Below are 26,583 nucleotides of genomic sequence, written 5' to 3' on the forward strand. Positions count from 1 at the left end.
GAAAAGCCCTGGGAAATCAAGAAATCTGAGAAGGAAAGTTAGAAGAGATGACAGTTCGAGATTTTTGGTACATGGCTGAACAACGTAAGCCAACCTTGTTATACTGAGGATTGTGGACAATGTGGGTCTGGCTGGGGCTATAAAATGACACAGGGGAAAAAAATCTGTCCCCATCAATGCCCCATTACCGGACCACCATCCCCTTTACCGCCCCTGTCGCATCCACCCTTCCTAATGAAACTATTTACTGTTTTAAATTACTTTTAAAAGTAATAGATTATGCTGAAGCAATTAATGGAGGAAATTTTGAGCCTGAAAGACATCCTCCGATCGGAGATGGCTGGTTTCAGGCGGCACAGATGGGGAAATCACCTGAGGAGGTTGCTGTTTTAACATAGAGCTGTGCAGTCAATGAAATAGCTTGATGTGTGTTCCAATCTAATCAAGTCCAGAAGCATACTCTGAGGATCCTGGGGCTTTGAGAAGGAGCAGAGGGTCAAGAACCAGCTAAGGTTTTGAAAAAACTGTTGGTATGGTGACTGAGCGCCCCTTCAAATTGGAGTCTGCTCACGTGGCTTCTTGGTATCCACGGCCGTTTTGCATTATTCCCATGTATTGGAAGATTTACATTTGGCTAAATTGAGGTCTCTGCTTTGTTTTTTTTGGGGGGGGCCAGAAACTCATGATTTTTCCAGATTTGGCAAAGGCGACAGTACAGCGGAGGAAGAAATTCCTGGTATTGCGGGACTATATGAGGAACTTAGGGGCACGGTATGGGCTGCTGTTCCCTGCAAGACTGAAACTGACCCTATTTACAACCACCAGGACCTTTGAAGATCTTCTCGCCACCTCAATACCCTTCGGCACCCCTCGCGCGGTCTCTGCTTCTCCCTCAATCCCCCTTACCTTCTCGGCGCGTTTTAAAGTTTCAGAGAACTTGTTGAAAGCCGCCAGAGCCTACATGCATCGGGTGCATATGTGGGCGGAAGCTTCTCTTCTGACACAACCGGAAGTTGCGTCAGAGGAGAAGCTTTTGTCCACACACGCACGCGATGCACGTAGATTCCGGTGGCTTTCAACAAGTACTCTGAAACCTTAAAACGCGCCGCAAAGGTAAGGGGGAGGGAGGGGAGATAGATTCGTAGGAAGGAGGGAGGGGGGCAGCGCGCGATTGGTGACCGCGCGCGTTCCCTCCCTTAACTGCGGGGACAAGGCCATTCACCGCTCCACGGGGCGGTGGATGCCCTTGTCCCCGCACCTGCGGTGAGCACCTTTCTCCCCCTCCACTGTTTTGGCAGGTTACCCGTGGCTACTCGCGGCTAACCACGGTAACATCCACTGTGTCATTCTCTAGCTGGGACCATCCCTTGAACCTTGCTTATAAAAAACTGTTTATCCTTGAGCTGAGAAAGGATTTTACCATACCAGAGTCTGTGAGCTAACAGGCTCAGGTCTGCACTTAATAGAAAATTATTATACCTGCAAGAGTCTCCAGGCTGTCTGTGTGAGTGAGTACAGGGGCAAAGGAAACATAGAAACATAATGGCAGATAAAAGCCAAATGACCCATCTAGTCTGCCCATCTGCAGTAACCATTATCTCATTCTCTCCGAGAAATCCCACATGCCTATCCCAGGCCCTCTTGAATTCAGACACAGTCTCTGTCTCTATCACCTCTTCTGGGAGACTGTTCTATGTATCTACCACCCTTTCTGTAAAAAAGTATTTCCTTAGATTATTCCGGAGCCTATCACCTCTTAACTTCATCCTATGCCCTCTCATTGAAGAGTTTCCTTTCAAATGAAAGAGACTTGACTCATGTGCATTTATATTACGTAGGTATTTAAACGTCTCTATCGTATCTCCACTCTCCCATCTTTCCTCCAAAATATACAGATTGAGACCTTTAAGTCTGTCCCCATATGCCTCATGATGAAGACCACGCACCATTTTAGTAGCCTTCCTCTGGACCGACTCCATCCTTTATATATCTTTTTGAAGGTGCGGCCTCCAGAATTGTACACAATATTTTAAATGAGGTCTCACCAAAGTCTTATACAGGGGATCAATACCTCCTTTTTCCTACTGGCCATACCTCTCCCTATGCAACCTAGCATCCTTTCAACCTATTTGGCCACCTTAAGATCATCACATCCAATCACACCCAAGTCCCACTCTTCTGTCATGCACACAAGTTCTTCATCCCCTAAACTGTACTGTTCTCTCAGGTTATTGCAGCCCAAATGCATGACCTTGCATTGCTTAGCATTAAATTTTAGCTGCCAAATCTCAAACCATTCTTCAAGCTTTGCCAGGTCTTTCTTCAAGTTATTCACACCATCCGGTGTGTCTACTCTTTTGCAGATTTTGGTATCATCAGCAAAGAGGCAAATCTTAACCGACAACCCTTCAGCAATATCGTTTATAAAAATATTAAAAAGAACAGACCCAAGAACAGAATCTTGAGGCACACCACCGGTAACATCCCTATCCTCAGAGCGATCTCCATTGATCACTACCCTCTGTCACCTTCCACTTAACCAGCTCTTGACCCAGCCCGCCACTTTGGGACCCATTTCAAGGGCACTCAGTTTATTTATTAGACGTTGTGACAAACCTAGCACCACTAGTTTTGCCCCTAATAGGATCCAGTGCAGAAGAGCTGACCAGGTTAATTCTGATGACCAACTTGAGTCTGACCTCCCTTGCCCATACGACCAGAGCAGTGGTGATCTGGATCAGGGGCAGGCAGACTATCAACAGCAGAATTCTGTGCATAAGTCAGCAAGGGCAGCCAAAGATAAACTAGGTGAGCCTAGGAAACCCAGGCAGAACAAACAAGAAAAGCCTGCAGTAGCACCAAAGCCCATCCCCCTCTACAGGCTGAAGGGGATTGGCTATGGGCTGATTAAAAGCAGGCAGAAGCAAACAGCAGGGGGAGGAGAGAGTGACGAGTGGGAGTCACTCCAGCAGCCCAAGGCAGTGCCAGAGCCTTGGTATCAAGCAGCAGAGGCAGAGGTTTCAGATTGGCCGATGCAGGAGGTGGAAGAAAACCTCTTCACTTCTGACTTCCAAATTCCTGAAGATATAGAAGGAATGGAAGTGCAAGACGCTGACCCTATGCCAGAGAGTCAGGCAGAACTCATGGACACAAACTGAGAGTCAGTGAGTAGCTGGGCAGATGGTGTTTTCCTTTCTAAGCCAGAAAAGTTTTATGTTTTGTTTTTTTTTGCTGCCTTTGAGTTATCTATTATTTTTGGTACAAGAAGTGTGCTTACCTGCATGTGGATAACTTGTTTTCCTAAAGGGAAGTTTGTGGATAAAGAGTTTGGAACTGCATGAATGGGTTTTCTGGTTTTTCTCTGTTTGAAAATTTTACTGTGGCTGCCGTTTGCTGGCAACTTAATCACCTGATCTCCTACAGCTGCACTGCCTTCCAAGAGGTAGCTGCAGTGTCAGTGAGCTCTCTACCCGGCTATGCTGTGGCTTACTGCCTAACAAAGTATCTAACCTTGGCTGCTATAAGAGTTTGTTTTGAACTTTATAAGGCTGCTGGAAATCTCTCTTTCATACCTCTATGACAAATACCGTATTTTCTCGCATATAACGCGCACGTTATATGTGGTTTTACAAACCGCGCATAACCTTGCGCGTTGTACAAAATTTTTTTTACATAGTTCCCCCCCCAGACGTCCGATTCACCCCCCCCCCCCCCGCAGGACCGCTCGCACCCCCACCCCGAAGGACCGCTCGCACCCCCACAGCCTCCCAACCCCCCCCATCATGTAGAAGCTTCTACTTGTGTCCTGCTACTTCCTCTTGGCGGTCCCGGCCCTTCTGTGAGCCCTGCGCTGCTTCCTCTTCCGGCGGTTCGCCCTTTCTCTAACGTCAAGCCCTCTTGCCCCGCCGACTCCCTGACACGATCGGGGCAAGAGGGAGCTCAAGCCCTCTTGCCCCAGCCAACCGCGGCACCCCCAACACGATCGGGGCAAGAGGGAGCTCAAGCCCTCTTGCCCCCCCCCCCGACTCGATCGGGGCAAAAGGGAGCACAAGCCTTCTTGCCCCGCCGACTCCCCAACTCCCCGACAATATCGGGCCAGGAGGGAGCCCAAACCCTCCTGGCCACGGCGACCCCCTACCCCCACCCCGCACTACATTATGGGCAGGAGGGATCCCAGGCCCTCCTACCCTCGACGCAAACCCCCCTCCCCCCAATGACCGCCCCCCCCAAGAACCTCCGACCGCCCCCCCAGCCGACCCGCGACCCCCCTGGTCGACCCCCCTGGCCGACCCCCCACGACACCCCCACCCCCCTTCCCCGTACCTTTGTATAGTTGGACGGACAGACGGGAGCCAAACCCGCCTGTCCGGCAGGCAGCCAACGACGGAATGAGGCCGGATTGGCCCATCCGTCCCAAAGCTCCACCTACTAGTGGGGCCTAAGGCGCCTGGGCCAATCAGAATAGGCCCGGGAGCCTTAGGTCCCTCCTGGGGGCGGGGCATTGGGCACATGGTCGGGTTGGGCCCATGTGCCTCAGGCCCCGCCCCCAGGAGGGACCTAAGGCTCCCGGGCCTATTCTGATTGGCCCAGGCGCCTTAGGCCCCACCAGTAGGCGGAGCTTTGGGACGGATGGGCCAATCTGGCCTCATTCCGTCGTTGGCTGCCTGCCGGACAGGCGGGTTTGGCTCCCGTCTGTCCGGCCAACTACACAAAGGTACGGGGAAGGGGGGTGGGGGTGTTGTGGGGGTCGGCCAGGGGGGTCGCGGGTCGGCTGGGGGGGAGGTCGGAGGTTCTTGGGGAGGGGTGGTCGTTGGGGGGAGGGGGGTTTGCATCGAGGGCAGGAGGGCCTGGGATCCCTCCTGCCCGTAATGTAGTGCGGGGTGGGGGTAGGGGGTCGCCATGGCCAGGAGGGTTTGGGCTCCCTCTTGGCCCGATATTGTCGGGGAGTTGGGGAGTCGGCGGGGCAAGAGGGCATGGGCTCCCTTTTGCCCCGATCGTGTCGGGGGAGGGCAAGAGGGCTTGAGCTCCCTCTTGCCCCGATCGTGTCAGGGGTGCCGCGGTTGGCTGGGGCAAGAGGGCTTGAGCTCCCTCTTGCCCCGATCGTGTCGGGGAGTCGGCGGGGCAAGAGGGCTTGACGTTAGAGAAAGGGTGAACCGCTGGAAGAGGAAGCAGCGCAGACGCAGGGCTCACGGAAGGGCTGGGACCGCCAAGAGAAAGCAGCAGGACACCGGTAGGAGCTTCTACATGATGGGGAGGGGGGTCAGGAGGCTGTGGGGATGCGAGCCGTCCTTCAGGGTGGGGGTGCGGGTGGGAGTGCGTGCGAGCGGTCCTTCAGGGTGGAGGTGCGAGCGGTCCTGCGGGGGGGTGAATCGGACATCGGGGGGGGGGCATCAGGCTTTCAGGGTGGGGACAGGACTTCAAGGGGGAGAGGAGAGTCGGGGCGGGCGAAAGGAGAGTCGGGGTGGCCAGAGGAGAGTCGGGGCGGGCGAAAGGAGAGTCGGGCGGCGACGGGAGAGTCGGGCAGCATGCGCTGTATACGGGTGTGCGTGGTATATAAAAATTTCTGTACATAAATTTGTGTTTTCCGCGCGCTATACCCGTGTGCGCGTTTTACACGGGTGCGCGTTATCTACGTGAAAATATGGTACTGCTGAGAGAAAGTTTGATTTTTGTTTTGAATACCAATATAAATTCATTGCTGAACCAGAGTGCAAGAACTCAGGCAAGACAATCTGCATGTGATTTTTGCTTTTGTACTTTTATTTTTCCTTTGCAACTGAATTTGTTTTGAATGTAATACTACAGATATTTGCCCTGGTATTATACCTTTTTGACCTCTAAGGTCAGAATAAATACGCAATTCTTTCTTGAAGAACTTGATCTGAGTTGTGGTAACTTGAAACCAGTACTTACCTTGTGGTCTCCCAGGCCTAGGCAGTTTCCTAGGGCCAACCAAAAGTCCTGAAGATACCCCTGGTCATAGGGGACACGCCAGAGCATAAGTTTTGTCACCGTTGAGCTCCGCTCTGAGGAGTGTTTGTGACAACGTCTGTGTGGAACACTGTCAAAGGCTTTGCTAAAATCTAAATACACCACCTCTAGCACACATCCTCTATCCAATTCTCTAGTCACCCAGTCAAATAAATTGATCAGATTTGTATGACAAGACCTACTTCTAGTGAATCCATGTTGTCTCTGGTTCTGTAATCCACAGGAAATCTGGACTGGACTCTACCATAGTTTCCTTCTAGGGAAGTAATTTTGCTCAAATTTTATCTTCCTCCTTTAGATGAAATTGTCATCTGCTATTAACTTTTATGGTTCCTTTTTGATTGAGGACTGTTAATGCTGCCTCCTTTGAGGCTCATAAGCTAGCAAGGAATGGCGACATAGGGGAAATTCTCTCTACTTTCTTCACACACTGTTGCCCTGACCAACAGAAGAACTTGGGCCTCCTGCTTTCCAGTATACAATGCAATGAGTGAATTTACATCCAGAATCTCTCAAGTTTATTTCATTTATGACTGTAACTCAACAAAATCAGATAAATCTCTCATTCTTACCCCCTGTTCTTCCTTGAGTAAATATAATATTTGGCTGTAGGCTGTCTTCTTGTACCAACAGATGAGGCAGGTAAATATTTAACAATGGTAAAGATAATCTGCTGCTAAGATTCATTGATTTCCACTTTGCATCCTTTTCTAAAATAAAACAAAATTTATAAATAAAGGTACTTAATTATGTAACACTTACACATAAGCCTTATTCAGTACTAAAACTGGAACTAATTATTTCTTATACAACAAAATAGCAAACAATTCTATGTTTTCTTTAACACAATAATATACAAAGCATGAACAATGGAGGTAAATTTTATAATAGGACACTTGTGTGACAAGCCCTTAAAGGCACTTATTTTAAGCTTGTTTTAGGCATCAATATTAGCTTTATTTGCCCATTTCTAAAAAAAAAAGAAAAAAAGACTCATAAGATCCAATATCAATAGCACATAAATTCTCAAACACAAATTTATACCTGCTCTGAAAATATTAATGCATCTACTCTCCAAAACAAAAGAAATAGAGAAACATGATGGCAGAGAAAAAAGCCAAATGGCCCATCTAGTCTGCCCATCCGCAGTAACCATTATCTCTTTCTCTCTCTGAGAGATCCCACATGCCTATCCCAGGCCCTTTTGAATTCAGACAGTCTCTATCTCTACCACCTATTCTAGGAGACTGTTCCATTCATCTGAAACCCTTTCTGTAAAGTATTTTCTTACATTACTCTGGAGCCTATCACCTCTTAACTTCGTCCTATGCCCTCTCATTGCAGAGTTTCTTTTCATAGTAACATAGTAGATGACGGCAGATAAAGACCTGAATGGTCCATCCAGTCTGCCCAACCTGATTCAATTTAAATTTTTAAAATTTTTTCTTCTTAGCTATTTCTGGGCAAGAATCCAAAGCTTTACCCGGTACTGTGCTTGGGTTCCAACTGCCGAAATCTCCGTTAAAACCTACTCCATCCCATCTAAACCCTCCCAGCCATTGAATCCCTCTCCAGTCCATCCTCCCCCAAACGGCCATATACATTCACAGACCATGCAAGTCTGCCCAGTACTGGCCTTTGTTCAATATTTAATATTATTTTCTGATTCTAGATCCTCTGTGTTCATCCCACGCTTCTTTGAACTCAGTCACAGTTTTACTCTCCACCACCTCTCTCGGGAGCGCATTCCAGGCATCCACCACCCTCTCCGTAAAGTAGAATTTCCTAACATTGCTCTTGAATCTACCACCCCTCAACCTCAAATTATGTCCTCTGGTTTTACAATTTTCCTTTCTCTGGAAAAGATTTTGTTCTACGTTAATACCCTTCAAGTATTTGAACATCCGAATCATATCTCCCCAGTCCCTCCTTTCCTCTAGGGAATACATATTCAGGGCTTGCAGTCTCTCCTCATACGTCTTCTGGCGCAAGCCTCCTATCATTTTCGTCGCTCTCCTCTGGACTGCTTCAAGTCTTCTTACATCCTTCGCCAGATACGGTCTCCAAAACTGAACACAATACTCCAAGTGGGGCCTTACCAATGACCTGTACAGGGGCATTGACACTGGCTACTACTGGCTACGCATCTCTTTATACAGCCCAGCATCCTTCTGGCAGTAGCCACTGCCTTGTCACACTGTTTTTTCACCTTTAGATCTTTGGACACTGTCACCCCAAGGTCCCTCTCCCCGTCAGTGCATATCAGCTTCTCACCTCCCAGCATATATGGTTCCTTCCAATTATTAATCCCCAAATGCATTACTCTGCTTTTTTTTGCATTGAATTTTAGTTGCCAGGCATTAGACCATTCCTCTAACTTTTGCAGATCCTTTTTGCAGATCCCTCCTCGGTGTCTACTCTGTTACAAATCTTGGTATCATCTGCAAAAAGGCACACTTTTCCTTCTAACCCTTCAGCAATGTCACTCACAAACATATTGAACAGGATCGGCCCCAGCACCGAACCCTGAGGGACTCCACTACTCACCTTTCCTTCCTCCGAGCCACTTCCATTAACCACCACCCTCTGGCGTCTGTCCGACAGCCAGTTTCTAACCCAGTTCACCACTTTGAGTCCTAACTTCAGCCCTTCAAGTTTGTTCAACAGCCTCCTATGAGGAACCGAATCAAAGGCTTTGCTGAAATCTAAGTAAATTACATCTAGCATATGTCTTTGATCCAGCTCTCTGGTCACCCAATCAAAAAATTCAATCAGGTTCATTTGGCACGATTTACCTTTTGTAAAGCCATGTTGCCTTGGATCCTGTAATCCATTAGATTCAAGGAAGGCTCGACTCATGCGCATTTACTCAGGCGGACTTCATCATCTCCAAAATACAAAAACTAAGGCCCTCCCAAACTGACCCAACAAAACCCCACTGGTGTTACCCCATTCTTCTAGATTCAGACGATTCTAGAGCCGATCTATGCTGGAACACATTCTCACCCATAGACTGGCAAACTTTCAGTAAATACTACATTAAGTATGCCAATTCCTACTGCAGACTAGATACCTGCCCCCCTAATGTCATGAAATCGGCCCCAGTCTTTTTTAAGGCCAAAATGCTGACTTGGATCAACTCTCTACTAACCTCTGGGAAGTTCCCAGTTGAACAAGGGCACATTATGATTTTGCCAATTAAGAAAAATACTAATGAGCCATCTAACAATGCATCCAACTTTAGACCAATCGCCAATATCCCCCTGGTCACCAAAATAGCAGAAGGGATAGTAAACACCAAACTCACCACATACTTAGAAAAACACAATATCTTACATGACAATCAATCCGGTTTCCGATCAGGCCACAGTACTGAAACAATTTTAGCCTCTCTGCTTGATTACCTTCATCAACTATTCAGCCAAGGCTCAAGCGCTCTTATATTGCAACTCGATCTGAGTAGCGCATTTGACTTGGTTGACCACGCCACTCTACTAGACTGCCTAACATCTATTGGAATCTCAGGTCATGTTCTCAACTGGTTCCACGAATTCCTGACAACAAGAACCTACAAGGTGTTCAAGGACGACACTACCTCTTACAGCTGAGTCAACCCCTGTGGGGTCCCACAAGGCTCCACCTTGTCCCCCACCCTATTTAACATCTACCTTGCCTCCCTAGGAAACCTCCTGCAGAGTTTGAATCTCAAATTCTTCATCTAAGCAGATGACATCACCATAATCATTCCGCTCTCCTACCTTACCTCAGAGCTACTCAACTCGCTATCTCTCACCCTAAATCAGATCGAACTTTGGATGACAGCGTTTAGGCTAAAGCTAAACCCAGAAAAAACTAAATTCTTCTTAGCATCCCCAAACGACAAAATCAAGGAAACTGTGATACATATCAATGGCCTAGACTACTGTATCGACCAATCCTTAAAAATTCTAGGAGTCACCTTAGACAAACATCTCTCATTAGAGAAACATACTGACCTAGTGTTTAAAAAATGCATCTCGATACTCTGGAAACTCCGCACCATTAAAAAATACTTTAACGAAACCTCCTTTAGTCTGCTGGTCCAAGCTTCTATTCTTAGCGTCCTGGACTACTGTAACATCATTTATCTAGTCGCCTTCAAGAAAGTCACCAAAAAGCTGAGATTGGTCCAAAACACCGCCATCCGCCTTATCTTCGGCCTGAAGAAATGGGAACACATATCCCCCTTCTACCACAAGTTGCACTGGCTGCCATTCGAATCCAGGGTCCTATTTAAGTTCTCTTGTATCTGCTACAAAACCGTATGGGGTATGTCACCTGACTATCTTTACCCCCACTTCAACCTATACTATAATAATAAGAGCTCCCGCAGAATAACTATGTTCGCTTTCCCCTCACTGAAAGCATGTCATCTTAAAAGATTCCTTGAACGAACCTTCTCTTTTCAAGCGGCCAAACTAAACTCATGGCTCGCCCAAATTATACTTGACGCCTCTTCATACCTCCACTTTAGAAAAAAGCTCAAAACTCTACTTTTCAATGGACCAAATCCTTAACGCTCCCCCTTTCATTAGAAAACAGATCGAATCCTTCTCTGCATCAGACCAATTCCTCCTCTTCCCCCCCCTCAACACGGCCCACCTTTCTTTACTTTTTCCCCCTCCTCCCCCCCCTCCCAATGATCCCTGTCCCCTCCTCTCATACAATATGCTTGGCTCCCCCTTCTCACAAATTCTATTGAACTCTTTTACGGTAAATACCATATATGCTCTGTATTAGTCCTTCCTTACTTAATTGTCAATGTAAACTAGTTTGACCCTTCGATTGACTTGTTATGTACTTCTTTTTCAACTGCACTGTATGTAACTCATCTATTTGTTGTGAACCGCCTAGAACTCCCTGGGTATGGCGGTATACAAAAATAAAATTATTATTATTATTATTATTATTTACATCACGTAGGTATTTAAACGTCTCTATCTTATCTCCCCTCTTCCGCCTTTCCTCCAAAGTATACAAATTGAGATCTTTAAGTCTGTCCCCATACGCCTTATGATGAAGACCACATACAATTTTAGTAGCCTTCCTCTGGACCGACTCCATTCTTTTTATATCTTTTTGAAGGTGCGGCCTCCAAAATTGTACACAATATTCTAAATGCGGTCTCACCAAAGTCTTATACAGGGGCATCAATACCTCCTTTTTCCTACTAGGCATACCTCTCCCTATGCAACCTATCATCTTCTAACTTTTGCTGTCACCTTTTCAACCTGTTTTGCCACCTTAAGATCATCACATACAATCACACCCAAGTCCCGCTCTTCTGTCGTGCACATAAGCTCTTCACTCCCTAATCTGTACCATTCCCTCGGATTTTTGCAGCCCTAATGCATGATCTTGCATTTCTTAGCATTAAATTTTAGCTGCCAAATTTCAGACCATTCTTCAAGCTTCACCAGGTCTTTCTTCATGTTATTCACAAAATTCCAGCGTATCTACTCTATTGCAGATTTTCGTATCATCCGTAAGGAGGCAAATCTTACCCGACAACCCTTCAGCAATATCGTTTATAAAAATGTTAAAAAGAACAGGCCCAAGAACAGAACCTTGGGGCACACCACTGGTAACAACCCTTTCCTCAGAAACTTTACCATTTTCTTTTTTAAAAGAGTTTCCATTAATTTGCTTACCACAGAAGTCAGACTTACCGGCCTGTAATTCCCTACTTCTTCCTTATTTCCGCTTTTGTGGAGAGGGACCACATCCGCCCTTTGCCAGTCCTCCCGTACCACTCATGACTTTAGAAACTCATTGAAAATGTCAGCGGAGCTACCAGAACTTCCCTAAGTTCCTTCAGCGCCCTAGGATGTACACCACTCGGCCCCATTGCTTTGTCTACCTTTATTTTAACTAGCTTCTCAAGAACACAACCCTCTGAACATCGATCAGGGTCTATTACTCCTCCATCCCTTTTCACGTTTGTCTTCTGCGGTCCCGCTCCCGGCGCTTCAGCCGTGAACACAGAACAGAAATATCTGTTAAGCAACTTGTCTGCAGTAAACAAGTCAAGCAATGAGTAACAAAAAGAAAAAGACTGCAGAGGCGATGTACAAAGTGCCAGGCTACTTTATTAAAATGAATAAAATATGGTGATCTCAATGGTGGTTCTCATAAATGAAAATTCAGGACCCAACACAGGCCTTGTTTCGGAGAAACACTCCTTTCTCAGGGGTCCAGATTGAATAATATCACAATTGTTGAGAACCATGGTATCAAAAAATAAATACAACAAATCAGGGACAGTAACTACTGCCAGATTGTGTCCTGCTGCTGCTACAGTTTCCCGTGGCGCTCCTCTATTCTCGCTAGCATATTTAAAGCAGTATTTTGCAATTGATGTACTAATGATCCCCAATCTATCTCATCATTTCGAATTTCTAGGCACAACTTGTACACGTAGGCCCGGGAAGGGCATCCTATACAGAATTGGGCCTAGGCCCACCCAAAATAAACCTGATTATGTAGTGCTTACTTGTTTGCTTTTCCATCCTTGAAGGGCTGTATCTACAAGAGATTCCTTGATAGAACACTATCATTCCAAGCAGGCAAATGGAATAAATGTTTAGCCAACTTTATTTCAAACGCACTTTCCTATCAAACTTTCAGGAAGTCAATTAAAACCTCTCTCTTTAATAAATTTCTCTAACTCCAGATAAATTTGATTAACCTTAACATGCTAATGTAATTTCAAAAATTTTTTAAAAATACCGCTGTCTGTATACAGTCTCTTCCTCTGTAACCTGCTCTGAACTGTTTGTGGTATTGTGGTATATAAAAAGGGATTGGACAAATTCCTGCTGGAAAAGGGGATAGAGGAGTATAGATAGAGGATTACTGCACAGGTCCTAGACCTGTTGGGCCGCCGCGTGAGCGGACTGCTGGGTACGATGGACCTCAGGTCTGACCCAGTAGAGGCATTTCTTATGTTCTTATCTTATCACCCCGAGATCCCTTTCTTGAGCTTTGCTTTTCAATCTCCTTTTGATTTCTGCACCCCAAGTGCATCACTCTGCATTTCTTCACATTAAATTTTAATTGCCAGACCTTTAACCATTTTTCTAATTTTTGGAGATCTCTTCTCATTGTTTTTACTCCCTCTGGGACAGTCACTCTTTGGGCAATAGTTCATGTCATCTGCAAAAAGGCAAACCTGTTCTTCTAACCCTTCAGCAATGTCCTCCAGGAAATTGTTCAAACCTTTCTTAAAACCAGCTACGCTATCCGCTTGTCAGCCCAGCCTTACATTGCTAGTTGTCAGCATTTTCTGGTGGCCTAACCAATGTCAGCAAAGGCCTATGGGAGATTATATCATTCATATCTGATCTTGGGTGATGTCAGTAAAGATAGACCAGCAGCCTCAGGATGCCTAAATTACATCTAAATTATCAGTGCTTAAAAGTAACAAAAGAGCTTGGTACAGCCCTGAGGTGCTAAGATGCGCTAATGTCTGGCGCTCAAGATGGACACTAGCCCCAGCTGCATGGTCTGGCAGTTAGGGCTAGATTCACTGACCTGAATTCCGCGGCCAATTCCAGCAGGCCTGACCAATTCACAAAAACAAAGAATTCAAATAAGGGCAATCAGAGAAGGGCCTCTCTCCGACCACACAGATCCCTAGTGTGCAATCCTAACGCATGCGCAGACCATCTGCTTTCCCTGCAGATGGTCTGCGAATGCGTTTTGTGTCCGTTTGTTGTTTTTTTTCTGGGTGTTTTGATTTGTTTTTTTTACGGGCCCCAACTCTCCTGCTCTTCCAGGATATTCAGCTGTGGAGACGTCATGGAAATAACATGCAGAGTGCGCCAGGGATGAAAAAGACGACTTGAGAGAGCACGGGTATTTAGCTGTGGAGATTTCATAGTGAGCACTGTATAGGCTTCCAGAATCTGTGCGTATACAAGAGAGTATTTGTATTGGTGACATGATATATTGCTTCCAGAAGACATCTTGAAATGTCATGCCTATAAGTCTGTGCCAGGACTTCATTTTGTCAAGACTGAAGTGGAACATGACAAGGCCAGTGCAGCTTTGTCTTCATGTGCACTAAAATCCTCAACTTATCCTGCCTCCTCTTAAACTCTGTTACTACCCCCATTTCCTTGAAAAAAATATATATATTCTAATGCTTCTCCCCAGCCTGTCCCTCAGAGCTTCTTTCCCTTTTATCGACACTGCCGTTTACTGTAAGCAGGATATAGAAGAAACATCGCTGCAGAAACATCCTGAATTCATCTGCTCTTTGCCCCTTCCAGCCAAGTCCTGCACTTGCCGCCCCGACTCTCCTGCTCTCTGCCACCCTTCCCTGCAGTGCAGCCCCGCTTTAAAACCACGGGCTCGAACTGTGGGGAAGGGCAGCAGAGAGCAGGAGAGTCGGGGTGGCATCTGCATTATTGTAATGGTCTCCTATCTTGCTTCCACTGGCGTCGCTTTGGACTGGCCACGCTTCCATTTTAAGGACACCTGCCCAAGCTGAAGACCACTGTTCTTGCTTTTCTTTAGCGTTGCTGCTGTTTTTTTTGCAAGTTCCATGGAAGGGGCAGAGAGCAGAGAGCTGGGATTTCAGGCCGAGGACAGTGAGAAAGGATGTTTGCGACTAGTCGCTTCTTGTGTTGATTGGCCAGCCCAGCCGGTTTCAAAAATTTCTTTGGTTAATTGCGGCCCTGCCTACTTTGCATGCCGTTCCCCTCATTTGCATGCACGGATCGGAATCGGATCGACACAGAGATAAGTGAATTGGGCCGGAGTAAAATCAGGTCGCTCGCAAACCAAACGGTACGTGATCTGTTTGCTTTGTGAATCTAGCCCAGTGGTGTCAAACACGCGGCCCGCCAGGTACTATTTTGAGGCCCTTGGTATGTTTATCATAATCACAAAAGTAAAATAAAACAGTTTCTTGATCATATGTCTCTTTAGCTATAAATTACAATATTATTATTAAGACTTAGCCAAAAGGAAAGATTTATTAACTATAAAGATTTATTAACTATAACTCATGCAAAATTGTCATTTCTTTAATAAGATGTTAACTATTTTTTCTGAGGCCCTCCAACTACCTAAAAATCCAAAATGTGGCCCTGCAAAGGGTTGGAGTTTGAGACCACTGATCTAGCCCATAGTCATGGTTAATCAGAAACCACTGTCAGAGTGAAACTGGAAATTAACAGCAACTCCACTCTCTCTGCCCCACACACCTTATTTACCATTGTTTCAAACAGTTTACAAACGATAGGGGTACTTATCAATAGATTCTATTTTTAGAACAAGTCTCAAACTTATAAATATAAGAAGTTAAAACCTTCTCTCTCTTTCCTCTGGACTCTTGTCTTCTCACAGACACAGCCGCTCACCTATCCAGACACACATTAATGCAGGTAAACTGTCCTTTCTCTCTGACACACACACACAAGCAGTCTTTAACCACTCTATATTTTTAAAGCTTATTTCTATCTCTTTCTGTACATTTGTAACCCCCGTATATTGTAGCGTGGCAATCCCTTGGACTATGACAGGGACTGGCACATGGCGTGACAGGGACTGGCGTGCTTCCCCAAATGAGATGTAGACCCTGTCCTGGTGGCCTTACCATAAAATATAATAAGTCAGAATGGCAAAACAGGTAAGCTTTCCAAAATAGAGTTTATTTCTCATTCAGGACAACAAACAAAGAAAAGTAAAGTTTCTTCTGCCAGCCTGGTCTGGCCAAACTCAGAGTCCTCTGTCAAATGTCCAAGGTAAGTTCTCAAAGCAGAACCCGCAGTCTCAAACTTTCCCAGAGACAAGCAGCCAAATTCTTGCGTCAAAAAAAAAGCCTTGGCAAAGGCAACAAAGCAGTTTCCATTTCTTCAGACAGTGATTGTTCAGGTAAATTACCTAATTCCATGACCTCTACTGCTAAACTGTCTCCTGCAAGCTCATTTCTACTACTATTTATTATTTCTATAGCGCTGAAAGGCATACGCAGTGCTGTACATTTTAACATACAATAGGCAGTCCTTGCTCAGAAGAGCAGGCACCTGCATTTCAATGTCCTCCAGCTGTGAGGACTAGTGCTGCCCAATTCAGGGAAAAAAAATTTCGATTCGATTCAGCCTATTAACTCGATTTTTTTTTTATTCGATTTTCCTGCCCAATTGAGTGTTTTTTTTTTCCAAACATCCTGTTGGGTTTATTTTATAGCTTCTTCACCCCCTTTGCCATCTCCCACCCACATTGGTGTTGTGGTGTAAACAAAATAAACAAACAAAAGGAGAAATTAGGTTCTTACCTGCTAATTTAGTTTCTTTTAGCCTCTCCAGACCGGCATAGGCATCTTACAAGCGGGTTATATCTCATCATGACCAGAAGGTGGAGACTGAGACAAAACTTTGGAATGGTACTTAATAGATTACTCCCCCTAATTCCTCAGTCTGCCGAATGGTCAAGCAGAACTAAGAACTGTAAACAGAAATAAACAAGACTCCAAACAGGAGTAGCAACTAATATACCTGAATGCTGTTGGAAAATGCAAAGGAGAGATCCCAGCAAGAAAATGTCTCCAGCTACGCCAGCTGAGCCTCAGCCGCTGTTCTTTAATTCTCCCCAGCCCTAGAAAAATACTAGAACCCGCAGAAAAAACAAAATCTGCATGCGCAACACCCAGAACGACACTACAAAAGACAGGGTGGGGTCTTATGCTGATCTGGAGAGGCTAAAAGAAAGTAAATTAGCAGGTAAGAACCTAATTTCTCCTTATTTAGCAACTCTCCAGACCGGCTTAGGCATCTTACAAGCGGCAGACTTGATGGGCTATGGCCCTTTTCTGCCGTCATTTTCTATGTTTCTATGACTGTCCAGCTCTTCTTGTAAACCGCCTCGAACTACTATGGCTTTGGCGGTATATAAAAATAAAATTATTATTATTATGGTCCTGACTAGAATTATGTTAATGGCTTGAGCTGGGTATCATCATGGTGTGCAAGTTTTGTTTCTGCAAATTATTTGAACTCTGCAAATATGTTTGTATTTCCTTCAAAACCAAATATGAAATTCAATGTTATTTTTGCTGATTCTTTTATGTGTATAAAAATGATATTAATGATGCTAGATTTTCACTGTATTCTCACGAACCTGTATGATTCAGAGTTGTGTTTCTCCTCTCTGCCATCGCATGCTTAAGTTTGTTCAGAGCAGTACTTAGCCCATGTGATAATCTTTTCTTTTCTTTTTCAGCAAACAAAAGCCTTTGATGATCTAAGAATTGCTTCTGGTAGATGTCTATTTCATTGCCTACAGAGAAACACATTTGACATGGTTTATAAAAGGAAAACTATATATTTGATTAATAAGCAAATTCATTGCAGTGGGTCACACATCTTGCCACACCTGTGCCCTCAAAGAGTGTAACAGACAGTCAGGTAGGAACACGTTGCTCCAATCTGGCGTGGTCCCCCTGGAACTAGAGGAGCCTTTCAGGATTTTTACCCCTTAGGACCTACAGGGTATGTGTATCCCTCTGATTCATGACAATTTCACTTCTCATGTTATCTTATCCATTCTTTTTATTATACAACTGCCCAGATAAGCATCATTCTTTGACGTGATTGGACCTTGAAAACTAACAGCATCAGTGTTCTCCCCAGAAATTTTTTCCAGCCATGAAAAACATTTGCTGCATTTAGTGTGCCACAAAAAACATTTGCTCCTTTTAGTGTGCCGGAGTTAACAAAGTTTGAGAGACGCTGCTCTTTACCATTTGAAAGAGGGCAAATATCTAATTATTCACTTCTAGAATTGGATACTTCTTAAATTTAATAAACAATTATGGAACAAGTGTCAAACCTTAAGAAAGGCTGCCATATTGAGCATTGGAAAATAACTAATAATAATTAACTAATACAAATAGTACACATTTAGGGCTCCTTTTACTAAGCTGCGATAGCAGTTTTACCGCGTGCTTAGCTCGCGCAGAATTGCCGCACGTGGTAGATGCTAACGCCAGCATTGAGCTGGCGTTGGCTCTAGCCGTGTAGCGCAGCAATTCTGCATGCGCTAAAAACGCTATTGCAGCTTAGTAAAAGGAGCCCCTCATTTTCCCCGTCCTACCAGGCAGGAAAATCTTTCTGGGGAGAACACTGCATGAGAGCGAGAGAGAGAGCGAGCAAAAGAGATTTAAATGGCCTGCCTCTACGGTCAACTGTTTAAATACTCAGACCACCACTACGTCTTGTCACCTGCGGGGCCAGGGCAATGGGTCCCGAGCCGCTGGGACAAGGAAATTGGCTCTTGTGTGCTGCCACGAGCGACACAAGGAATGATAAGGCAGGTTCCAGCAAAAGAAAGCACACTTGAGTCAGAAAAGTAAAAATTCAAAACCTGGACTGGATTTACTTTGTAGCACAAAACAGAACGGTTGCTTTAAACTTCAGCTTTAAATCAGTCCACAAAAACCAAGAAATCAAGAGATATACTTTATCAGGTGATGACCGCCAATAGGAAAGTCTCTGAACATTCAGTTTAGACAAACTTATTAATCCTATTGCAGTGTACTATCTCTCCAATGAGAGGGAATCAAAACAGAAAAAGAAAAAAAAAACAAAATCAGAAACCTTAAGTCTCCACAAAAAGGGATACTTTTCTGTCAGAGTTCCAAACAATAAGGTTTCTCTGTATAGCCAAAATATAGTCCCAGCATAAGTCCTTATTTTCTATCAAAAAGACTTGTGCCTGAACCACTGCCTCAGCACTGATTCCTCCAGCCGCAGTAGTGCTGGACAAGATGGTGTGCTCCACGTGATGGAATGTTACCAAAATATGGCCCTCTATCCCTCCACATTTAACTTGGGGCTAACCCCCACCACCTTGACTACAAAACAGTCTGTACTACCAAAAATAGTCCTGCCAGGAAAACCTGGATATTTGTAATCCAGCATAAGAGTTTATGGTCACTTGCACTTGCCTTGGATTAACAGACTTCCATGGGCTGCACACTGGAAGGTATCCCTGTTAAGTGACTCCGGCTCCAACTCCAGTTCCATGGCCTGTAACTCTTCCAAAGGGACTGTAGGCGTCTCTGCTCCTGCCTCTACCAGTTCCATACATTCAGGTACAGAACAGCTTGGCAGAGCTCCCAGCCCTGAGCTTTGCAACTGCCTTGGTTCACTCCAGCTTTCCTTCTCCCTTTCCAGCAGGGCAGACCTGAGGTTTAGGAGCTGGCAACCACGCCCCAAACGCTCAGGTGTGCCGGATATCCTGTTTCTCTTTCCCTGATTACGAGGGGGAAGGGAAACCTGGAGACTGGCACTAGGGCTCCCTCTGCTGGATACAGGAGGAATGGCAGGCAAAAGGTTACCCTGTGGTTTAAACTGAACAGCAGGGGAACTATCTGCTCTGGACATGGGCTTTATACTAGGGACAGTCCTAGCAGGCACACCTTGCATATCACATACCCCCCCCCCCTTAAATGACTGCTAGGGGTGGTCCTATGCTTATCCGGATTTTTCTCCTCTTTTCCTTTTTTTTTCCAATTTGATTTAGGCCCAAGCATCAGTCTTGGAAATTAATAATTTCTATTGCGATTGCCCTTCCTCCCCATGGAAGGACCAGAATCTGGGGTATAACAATCTCCCCCTTTCTGTAATTCTTGCGCTTGAGCTACCGCCTCAGGATCGGTTAGGAGGAGGAATCCTTGCTCTAAAGCACAGTTCTTCAACCGCTGGTCCGTGGACCGGTGTCGGTCCGCAAAAAAATGTTGCCGGTCCGCAAAGGATTCGGGTCCCCGCCGCATCAAAAAGTGCCGGCGTCAGCTGACGTGCAACTTCCTGTTGCCGTCGCTATGCCGGCACTCCTGCCTTCCACCTCCTACTCCTGCCGCGTGTCTCCACACCCCCAGACAAGCAGGGGCAGCTCTGTGTGCTTTTAACTTCGGCACACAGCTGCCCCTAAGCAGTATTTTAGCCGCGGTTTCATGAGGCAGCCTCGGGGCCTTTGGTAGGCCGGCCCGTTTCGATGATGCGATGTGGGCCGGCCTACCAAAGGCCCCGAGGCTGCCTCATGAAACCGCGGCTAAAATAAAGCTTAGGGGCAGCTGTGTGCCGAAGTTAAAAGCACACAGAGCTGCCGCTAGCCTACATAGAGGAAACATTTGCTGGAGAGAGGAGGGAAGGGAGTAGGGGTGCTCCTGGACAAGGGAGGGGAAGGGGCTACTGCTGACAGGGGAGAAGGGAAAGGGAAGGGACGAGAATTACTGTTGGATAAGAGGAGGAGGAAAGGGAGAAGGGGTACTCCTGGACAAGGGAGGGGAAGGGGCTACTGCTGACAGGGGAGAAGGGAAAGGGAAGGGACGAGAGTTACTGTTGGATAAGAGGAGGAAGAAAGGGAGAAGGTACTGCTGGACAGGGGAGGAGGAACATTGGAAGGAAACAGCTGGCAGGGAGATTAGAGGAGGGGAAGGAGTCAGGATGGAATGGAGAGATCAGATGAGAGAAAGGGGAGAGACAGAGGAATGACAAAGTAGAAAGAGATTGATGCTGGGAAGGGGGGGTCAGATGAAAAATAAGGAAAGAGGGACAAAGATGCTAGATCTGGTGTAGGAGAGAGGGGCATAGAAAGAACGTAGATACCATACGGAAGGGAGAGGGGTAGAGGGCAGACAGTGGATGGAAGAGACAGATGCTGGATTGAAGAGACAGAGGGCAGACGCTGGATGGAAGAGAGTGAAAAGAAGATGAAAGCAGAAACCAGAGACGACAAAAGGTAGAAAAAAATAATTTTATTTCTATCTTGTGATTAGAATATATCAGATTTAAAATATGTATCCTGCTAGAGCTGATGTTAGACATAACTGGGGAGCGCAAAGCCCAGGCAGTGCGTCTTTAGCTTCCAGCTGGCTTAGGGCTCTCTCTGACCAGGGGGCAGTTGCCCTAGTTCCACTCCCCTAACATCATTCCTGTCATGTGTGACTGTGGTATTCTGTTACATGATATTTGTGTAGCATTCTGTAATAATTTGGCTTATTCAGTTTTCTTGATAGTAGAGGGGCTATATGTGAAGGGGAGGGGAGACAGGGGTTTTGTTGATCTTTGCCCTGTATTATTTGTATTTATAAAATGACAATTGTATAGAATATTGTTTCTTTTTATACTTGAATAAAATATGTTCAATATAAAATCATAACTATTTGAGGCTTGTGCGGATGGGATCAGATGGTTAATGGGACCAAGCTCGCGGGGATGGGACGGCAATGGGGTTTTTAAAAATTTCAGTCTTCTTAGTTTGCCGGTCCACGAAATAATTATTTTATTTCCGCCGGTCCATAGGTGTAAAAAGGTTGAAGAACACTGCGCTAAAGAATCCACCCTGGATCCAAAGCCTGAGATGAGCTCACTCATTTTTTTTGAGTACACCCTCTCCCATTTGTTTTACTTGTAGTTGCATTTTTCCTACCTTCTCCCGTACCTGTCCTACAGCACAGGCAATGTCTTTTAACTACTGGTGTTGGATCTGGCTGCTCTCCTACCTGGCATTCAATATGCCCAATCTGTTCTTTTAATCCCTGTGTGTTTTCTAACAGAGAATGCAGATCCTCTTGACACGGTTGGAAATTTTCCTCCAGAGTAGATCTTAATAATTGGTCCTGGAGTAAAAGAGCTTTCCGTAATTTATCCCCCAGGCTTCCCTCCACCTCCTGGACGGCTTGTTGCCATTGTTGTTTCTGGCCCTCCTGACCCTGGGCTAATTCCCGCTGCAGTCTACTGAACTGTTGTTCCACAGCCTTTTCTATGACTGACAGCGAGTCTTGGTCAGGCTGTGGAATTATTGGGCCTGGAGATATGATGGCCCTTCCTAATGGAGCCTCAGAGGAACCAAACCCCTTAGACCCTCTGCGTGTAGGTAACAATTGCTTCCATTGCTCCAGTTTAGGGCGCCAAATTCGCTCGCAAATCACTTGAGCAATGCAGTCACCTCTTTTGACCTAAAACTCTTCGTCAGCATTATTTATCAGAAGGACATTTATATTACCCCGATAGTCCGGGTCAATGACTCCCGCCCCTACATCAATAGCATGACGGGATGCTAGTCCTGAACGTGGGGCTACTCTCAAGTAAGCCCCTGGTGGTGGTGACATCTGAATGTCAGTAGGTATTAATAATCTACTTCTAGCTTCTACCACTGCATCCTGCGCTGCATACACATCACACCCCGCAGCTTTATCATAGGCATACGTAGGTGTTTGCGCATATTCTGACAAGGGAGCCCACCTAATCGTGGGGCACCAGTGAGAACGGGCCCTTCCTCCCTGCGGAGAATACCATTTACGGGACCCCTTTCTCCCGGGCCTTTCCTTAGATCCCTCCCTAGCCATAAGGGTACACTTGGGTCTCTCTTTCTCCATCTAGGCTTCAGAGATTCTCTTTTGCTCGATGTTTTTTCCCAGACCCACCCAATCGCGGCCTAGAATCAAAGCGGCAGGAGCCTCGGGAATAACGGCTACCCCCAAAGTTTGCACCTTCCCCTGATATTGTACCGGGATTAGATATCTGGGGTAGGCCTTTTTTCCCCCGTGGACACAGACCACTGTCACCTTGTCTGGCATTTTGCTAAAGGGACCCCTTTTCCTTCCCAGATCCCAGCAAGCCCTAGACATGACAGACTGTTCTGCCCCTATGTCCAATAGAGCCCTAACCTTCAGGCCATTTATGTGGACCTGTATTTCATAGGGTTCGGAATAACTTCCTGCCTTACTACGAGAGTTTGTAAGTGTCAACTTGACCCTACATTGCTTTTGCATATGCCCAGATTTCCCACACCTAAAACAGGTGAAGGACTTTTTCCCCGGGGTAGCAGGATCTTGAACCTTCTTCAAGGTTTGGGGAATACTTTCTTGGGAGCCCAGCAACCCCCCTTCCCCCCACTAAGATACAGGCAAACGGGATCCCAGGCTCTCCTGCCCACCGAACCCATAATCGTCCCCCCCGACCCTGCGATACCCCCCCACCCCCCCTTTACCTGAAAGAAGGATGGTCGGACGGGTCCAAGCTCGTCCGCCCGGCAGGCCTGCCATCTGCAGAATGGTGGGCCTTAGTGCACGATTGGCCCAGGCGCCTCAAGCCCCACCCCCAGGAGGGGCCTTAGGTGCCTGGACCAACCGGAATTGGCCCAGTTGCCTTGGGCCCTCCTATGGGCGGGGCCTTAGGCACATGGGCCCAACCCAGTCTAACCTTTATTTCATACACAATGATCAGACGGTGGGTCTGGCTATAGAGACCTCGGTCTCTGGTGAAATTACACATGTCTGACTGTATGTGAAACACTATTCTTGAACAGTTTACTTTTTGGTTGAATAGTTTATTGTAATTTGCTCTTTTTAGAGATCATTTTGCTTTTGATATGAGCACTAGGACATCACATATACTTATGGCAATCTGTGCTGGAAAGTGAATGAAGGTGAAGGAAGGCAAACTCAGAAGTAACCTGAGGAAAAAAATTATTCACCGAAAGAGTGGTAAATTCATGGAACAGCCTCCTGGTGGAAGTATTGAGGGAGACGAAGATTGTATCTGAATTTGAAAAAGCTTGGGAAAAGAACACATCGTTTCTATGGGAGAGGAAAGGATAGTAGATGGCATGCATAGGAAGATAGTCTTTATCTGTTTTTATTTTTCTCTGTTTCTTTGCTCTGTCGGATGCTATCACCCAACCGTGAAAACACTATCCCCCTCTTCTATTAAACTGCGCTGAATGGCCTGCGCTGCTCCCAACGCTCATAGGAACTCTGCGAGCGTCGGGAGCAGCGTGGGCCATTCAGTGCAGCTCCCCACGCTAGAAACTACTAGCGCAGTTTAATAGAAGAGGCCCCATAGTTTCCTTTTCCTTGGAGAAAGTAAAAGTGCCACACAAAATTTTGCAGACAATCCATTACTGGATTCTTACAGTAATAAACTGAGGTTTAGGGAACAAATACAGTTTTTCCCTTACAATTACCATCCTTTGTTTCTTTAAAAAAGAAAAGAAAAAAGCATGTTCTCTGTAAGTGCCTATTAGTTGATAAATTATTATACTGTAATGTCCTTATTTATGATTTTATGATGACTGTCACAGGAATTAATAATGATTTTCTGCTTCTTGTAAAGTGCTACTTAAGTGCCCTTTGAAACTTGCAATATAGAAGTGCCAAAATGTACCTGGCTTGACTGAATCATTTGTTCTTCTATGTCAGTGGTCTCAAACTCAAACCCTTTGCAGGGACACCTTTTGGATTTGTTGGTACTTGGAAAACATCAGTAAAAATAGTTAATGTCTTATTTAAAAAATGACAATTTTGCATCAGGTAAAACTCTTTACAGTTTATGTTCAGATATATTTTATTGAGCTCATCAAAAAAGGCAAGAAAGTACATAAGATGAAGCGAAAACAAGCTCAAATTTTGCTTTGTAACTCACCCCCCTTATGTAACCACCCCCCCAGGTCTTCCTTCCAAACACAACACCAACATAGGCAAAGATATAATACAAATGATAAAGGCATACCAACTGGAACAGAATGATACAAATGAACAAGAAATCAACAGTTAAGCAATCGGCTATGAGCCAAGGGAGTCATGGTAGTCCAAAAAAGTTCCCAGGTGCATTGAAAGACGCACCCTGGGAGAGAAGAAAAGTCCGTCACATCTCTTCGTTCCTACATCAGGAGGGTAATCATCCGGCACCGCCAGATCGAGTAATCCGGCGCCTCACCCTCAAGCCATTTCAGCAAGATACATTTCAAGGCAACGAGGACAGTCCACTTAAGAAAAGCAGCAGTCCCCCTTGTGCGAGGGTAATAATGGGGAACAGCTCCAAATAAGAGCAAAGGCGAGCGTTGAATTGTAATGTTCCAAAATGCGCTCAACAAAAATAAAAATGGCAGTCCAAAAGTATTGAATATCAGGGCAAGTCCAGAACATATGTCCCAAGCCCGCTTCAGCGGCTTGGCATCGAAGACAAGCAGCAGTCTCACGAAATCCAGAGAGATAAGCCCTCTTAGGAGAAATGTACAAACGGAAGATTAACTTATAGTGTTGCTCCCAAAAGGTTGTATATTTTCGAAAAACAGGCAACCTACGGACAGCCTGCAAAAGCACATTATCAGGCAATTCCACTGCAAGGTCACGAGCCCAAGCATCCCGCAATTTAGAATGGTCAAACAAGGGGGACTCATCCTTCAGATGGCGATGATGGAATTTAAGGGGAACAGGAAGTTGGGAACCAATGGTAAAAGCGTCAGACAGCATCTCTTGGCAAGAGGCCTGCAAAGAACTAGAGGGTAAAGAAGAAATGTAATGGTGAATTTGTACATAAGCAAAATAATCAGTGGGTGGGAGATCCAATTCGTCCCACAGCTGTGCAAAAAGACTTAATTTTGCCATCATCATCAACCAACTGAAACACATAATGAATGCCCCTTGTTTCCCATCGAGCAAAACTCGGCCCATCAACTCTGGGGAGAAATGAGCTATTAAAGCGGATAGGCAGAAAAGGAGTTATAGAAGCAGAAATAGAGTGATATTTACAGACCCAGTGCCAAACCCTCCGCAGGGGATGGTGTAGCACTCAGGCAAGGAAGACGGGAGAGACTCAGGCAAGGAAGAAGGAATAGAGTGAAGGTATGCACTAAAGTGAGTAGTTCGAAAACAGAAAAGTTCCAAAGAGGTGTTGGTGAAAGCAGAAGTACCCCTGAATAGATCATTGATATGGCGCATTCCACAGCCAATAGTCAGATAGCGAAGGTTAACAAACCCAGGCCACCCTTGCACCATGGAGCTGCCGCCCATTTATAAGGCAGGCGAGGCCGCTTCCCAGCCCAAAGAAAGCTCTGAACCAAGCGTTCCAGCCAGCGTTCATCCCGAGAGGTTAAATTAAGAGGAAGGACCTGAAAGACATATAACCAACACGGGACAATAAGCATGTTATAAAGATGCACCCGACCCAAAAGTGAAAATGGAAGGATTCCCCAAAGCTGCAGTTTATTCTGAAGGGCCAGGAACAATGGTTCAACAGTCAATGGCTCAATCTTTTACCCATCCTATTGTTTTTTCCTAGCTTTAATCTTTTTTTCTTAAACCATGAACATGTAACTTTGCCCCTCTATCCCTCTTGTTTCGTGTCTGTCTTTGATTTGTAAGTCTGAAGGTACCTGTTTAAAAGTATATAGCATTATTTTATGTAATTGTAAATCGCTTAGCAACCCGAATAAGCGATTCATCAAATACTAATAAAAAATAAAAAAAAAAACTACAGACTAGATAGCAATGTTACTTACCGTAACAGTTGTTATCCAGGGACAGCAGGCAGCTATTCTCACTAGTGGGCTCTGTCGGATGACATCACTAGTGGGTGATGTCATCCGACAGAGCCCCGATACGGACATCTTGCAAGCATGTCTTGCTTGAAGAAACTCAGAAGTTTCGAGATGCCCGCACCGCGCATGCGCCAGTGCCTTCCCGCCCGATGTACCGGGCGCATCTCCTCAGTTCAGGTAGCTAGCCTGAGAAGCCAACCCAGGGGAGGTGGGTGGGAC

General features: G+C 45.7%; 1 protein-coding gene across 4 annotated transcripts in view; it reads right to left on the bottom strand.

Moving 5' to 3' along the window:
- Positions 1 to 26,583, bottom strand: part of MGAT4D (MGAT4 family member D) — a 263,615-nt gene that overhangs the window by 189,261 nt on the left and 47,771 nt on the right. For 2 of the 4 annotated variants that reach the window (XM_033939678.1, XM_033939662.1), the window contains exons 2-3: positions 17,158 to 17,316; positions 6,564 to 6,701 (exon numbers count right to left, since the gene is read on the bottom strand). In XM_033939678.1, coding sequence (XP_033795569.1) covers positions 6,564 to 6,701; positions 17,158 to 17,194 — 175 coding nt within the window. In that variant the 5' untranslated portion in view covers positions 17,195 to 17,316. Of the gene's footprint in view, positions 1 to 6,563; positions 6,702 to 17,157; positions 17,317 to 18,985; positions 19,224 to 26,583 lie in introns of those variants that run through there. The other 2 variants (XM_033939652.1, XM_033939670.1) reach the window with 2 other exon arrangements.

Source organism: Geotrypetes seraphini, chromosome 1 (assembly GCF_902459505.1).
Source record: "Geotrypetes seraphini chromosome 1, aGeoSer1.1, whole genome shotgun sequence".
NCBI classification, from domain to species: domain Eukaryota; kingdom Metazoa; phylum Chordata; class Amphibia; order Gymnophiona; family Dermophiidae; genus Geotrypetes; species Geotrypetes seraphini.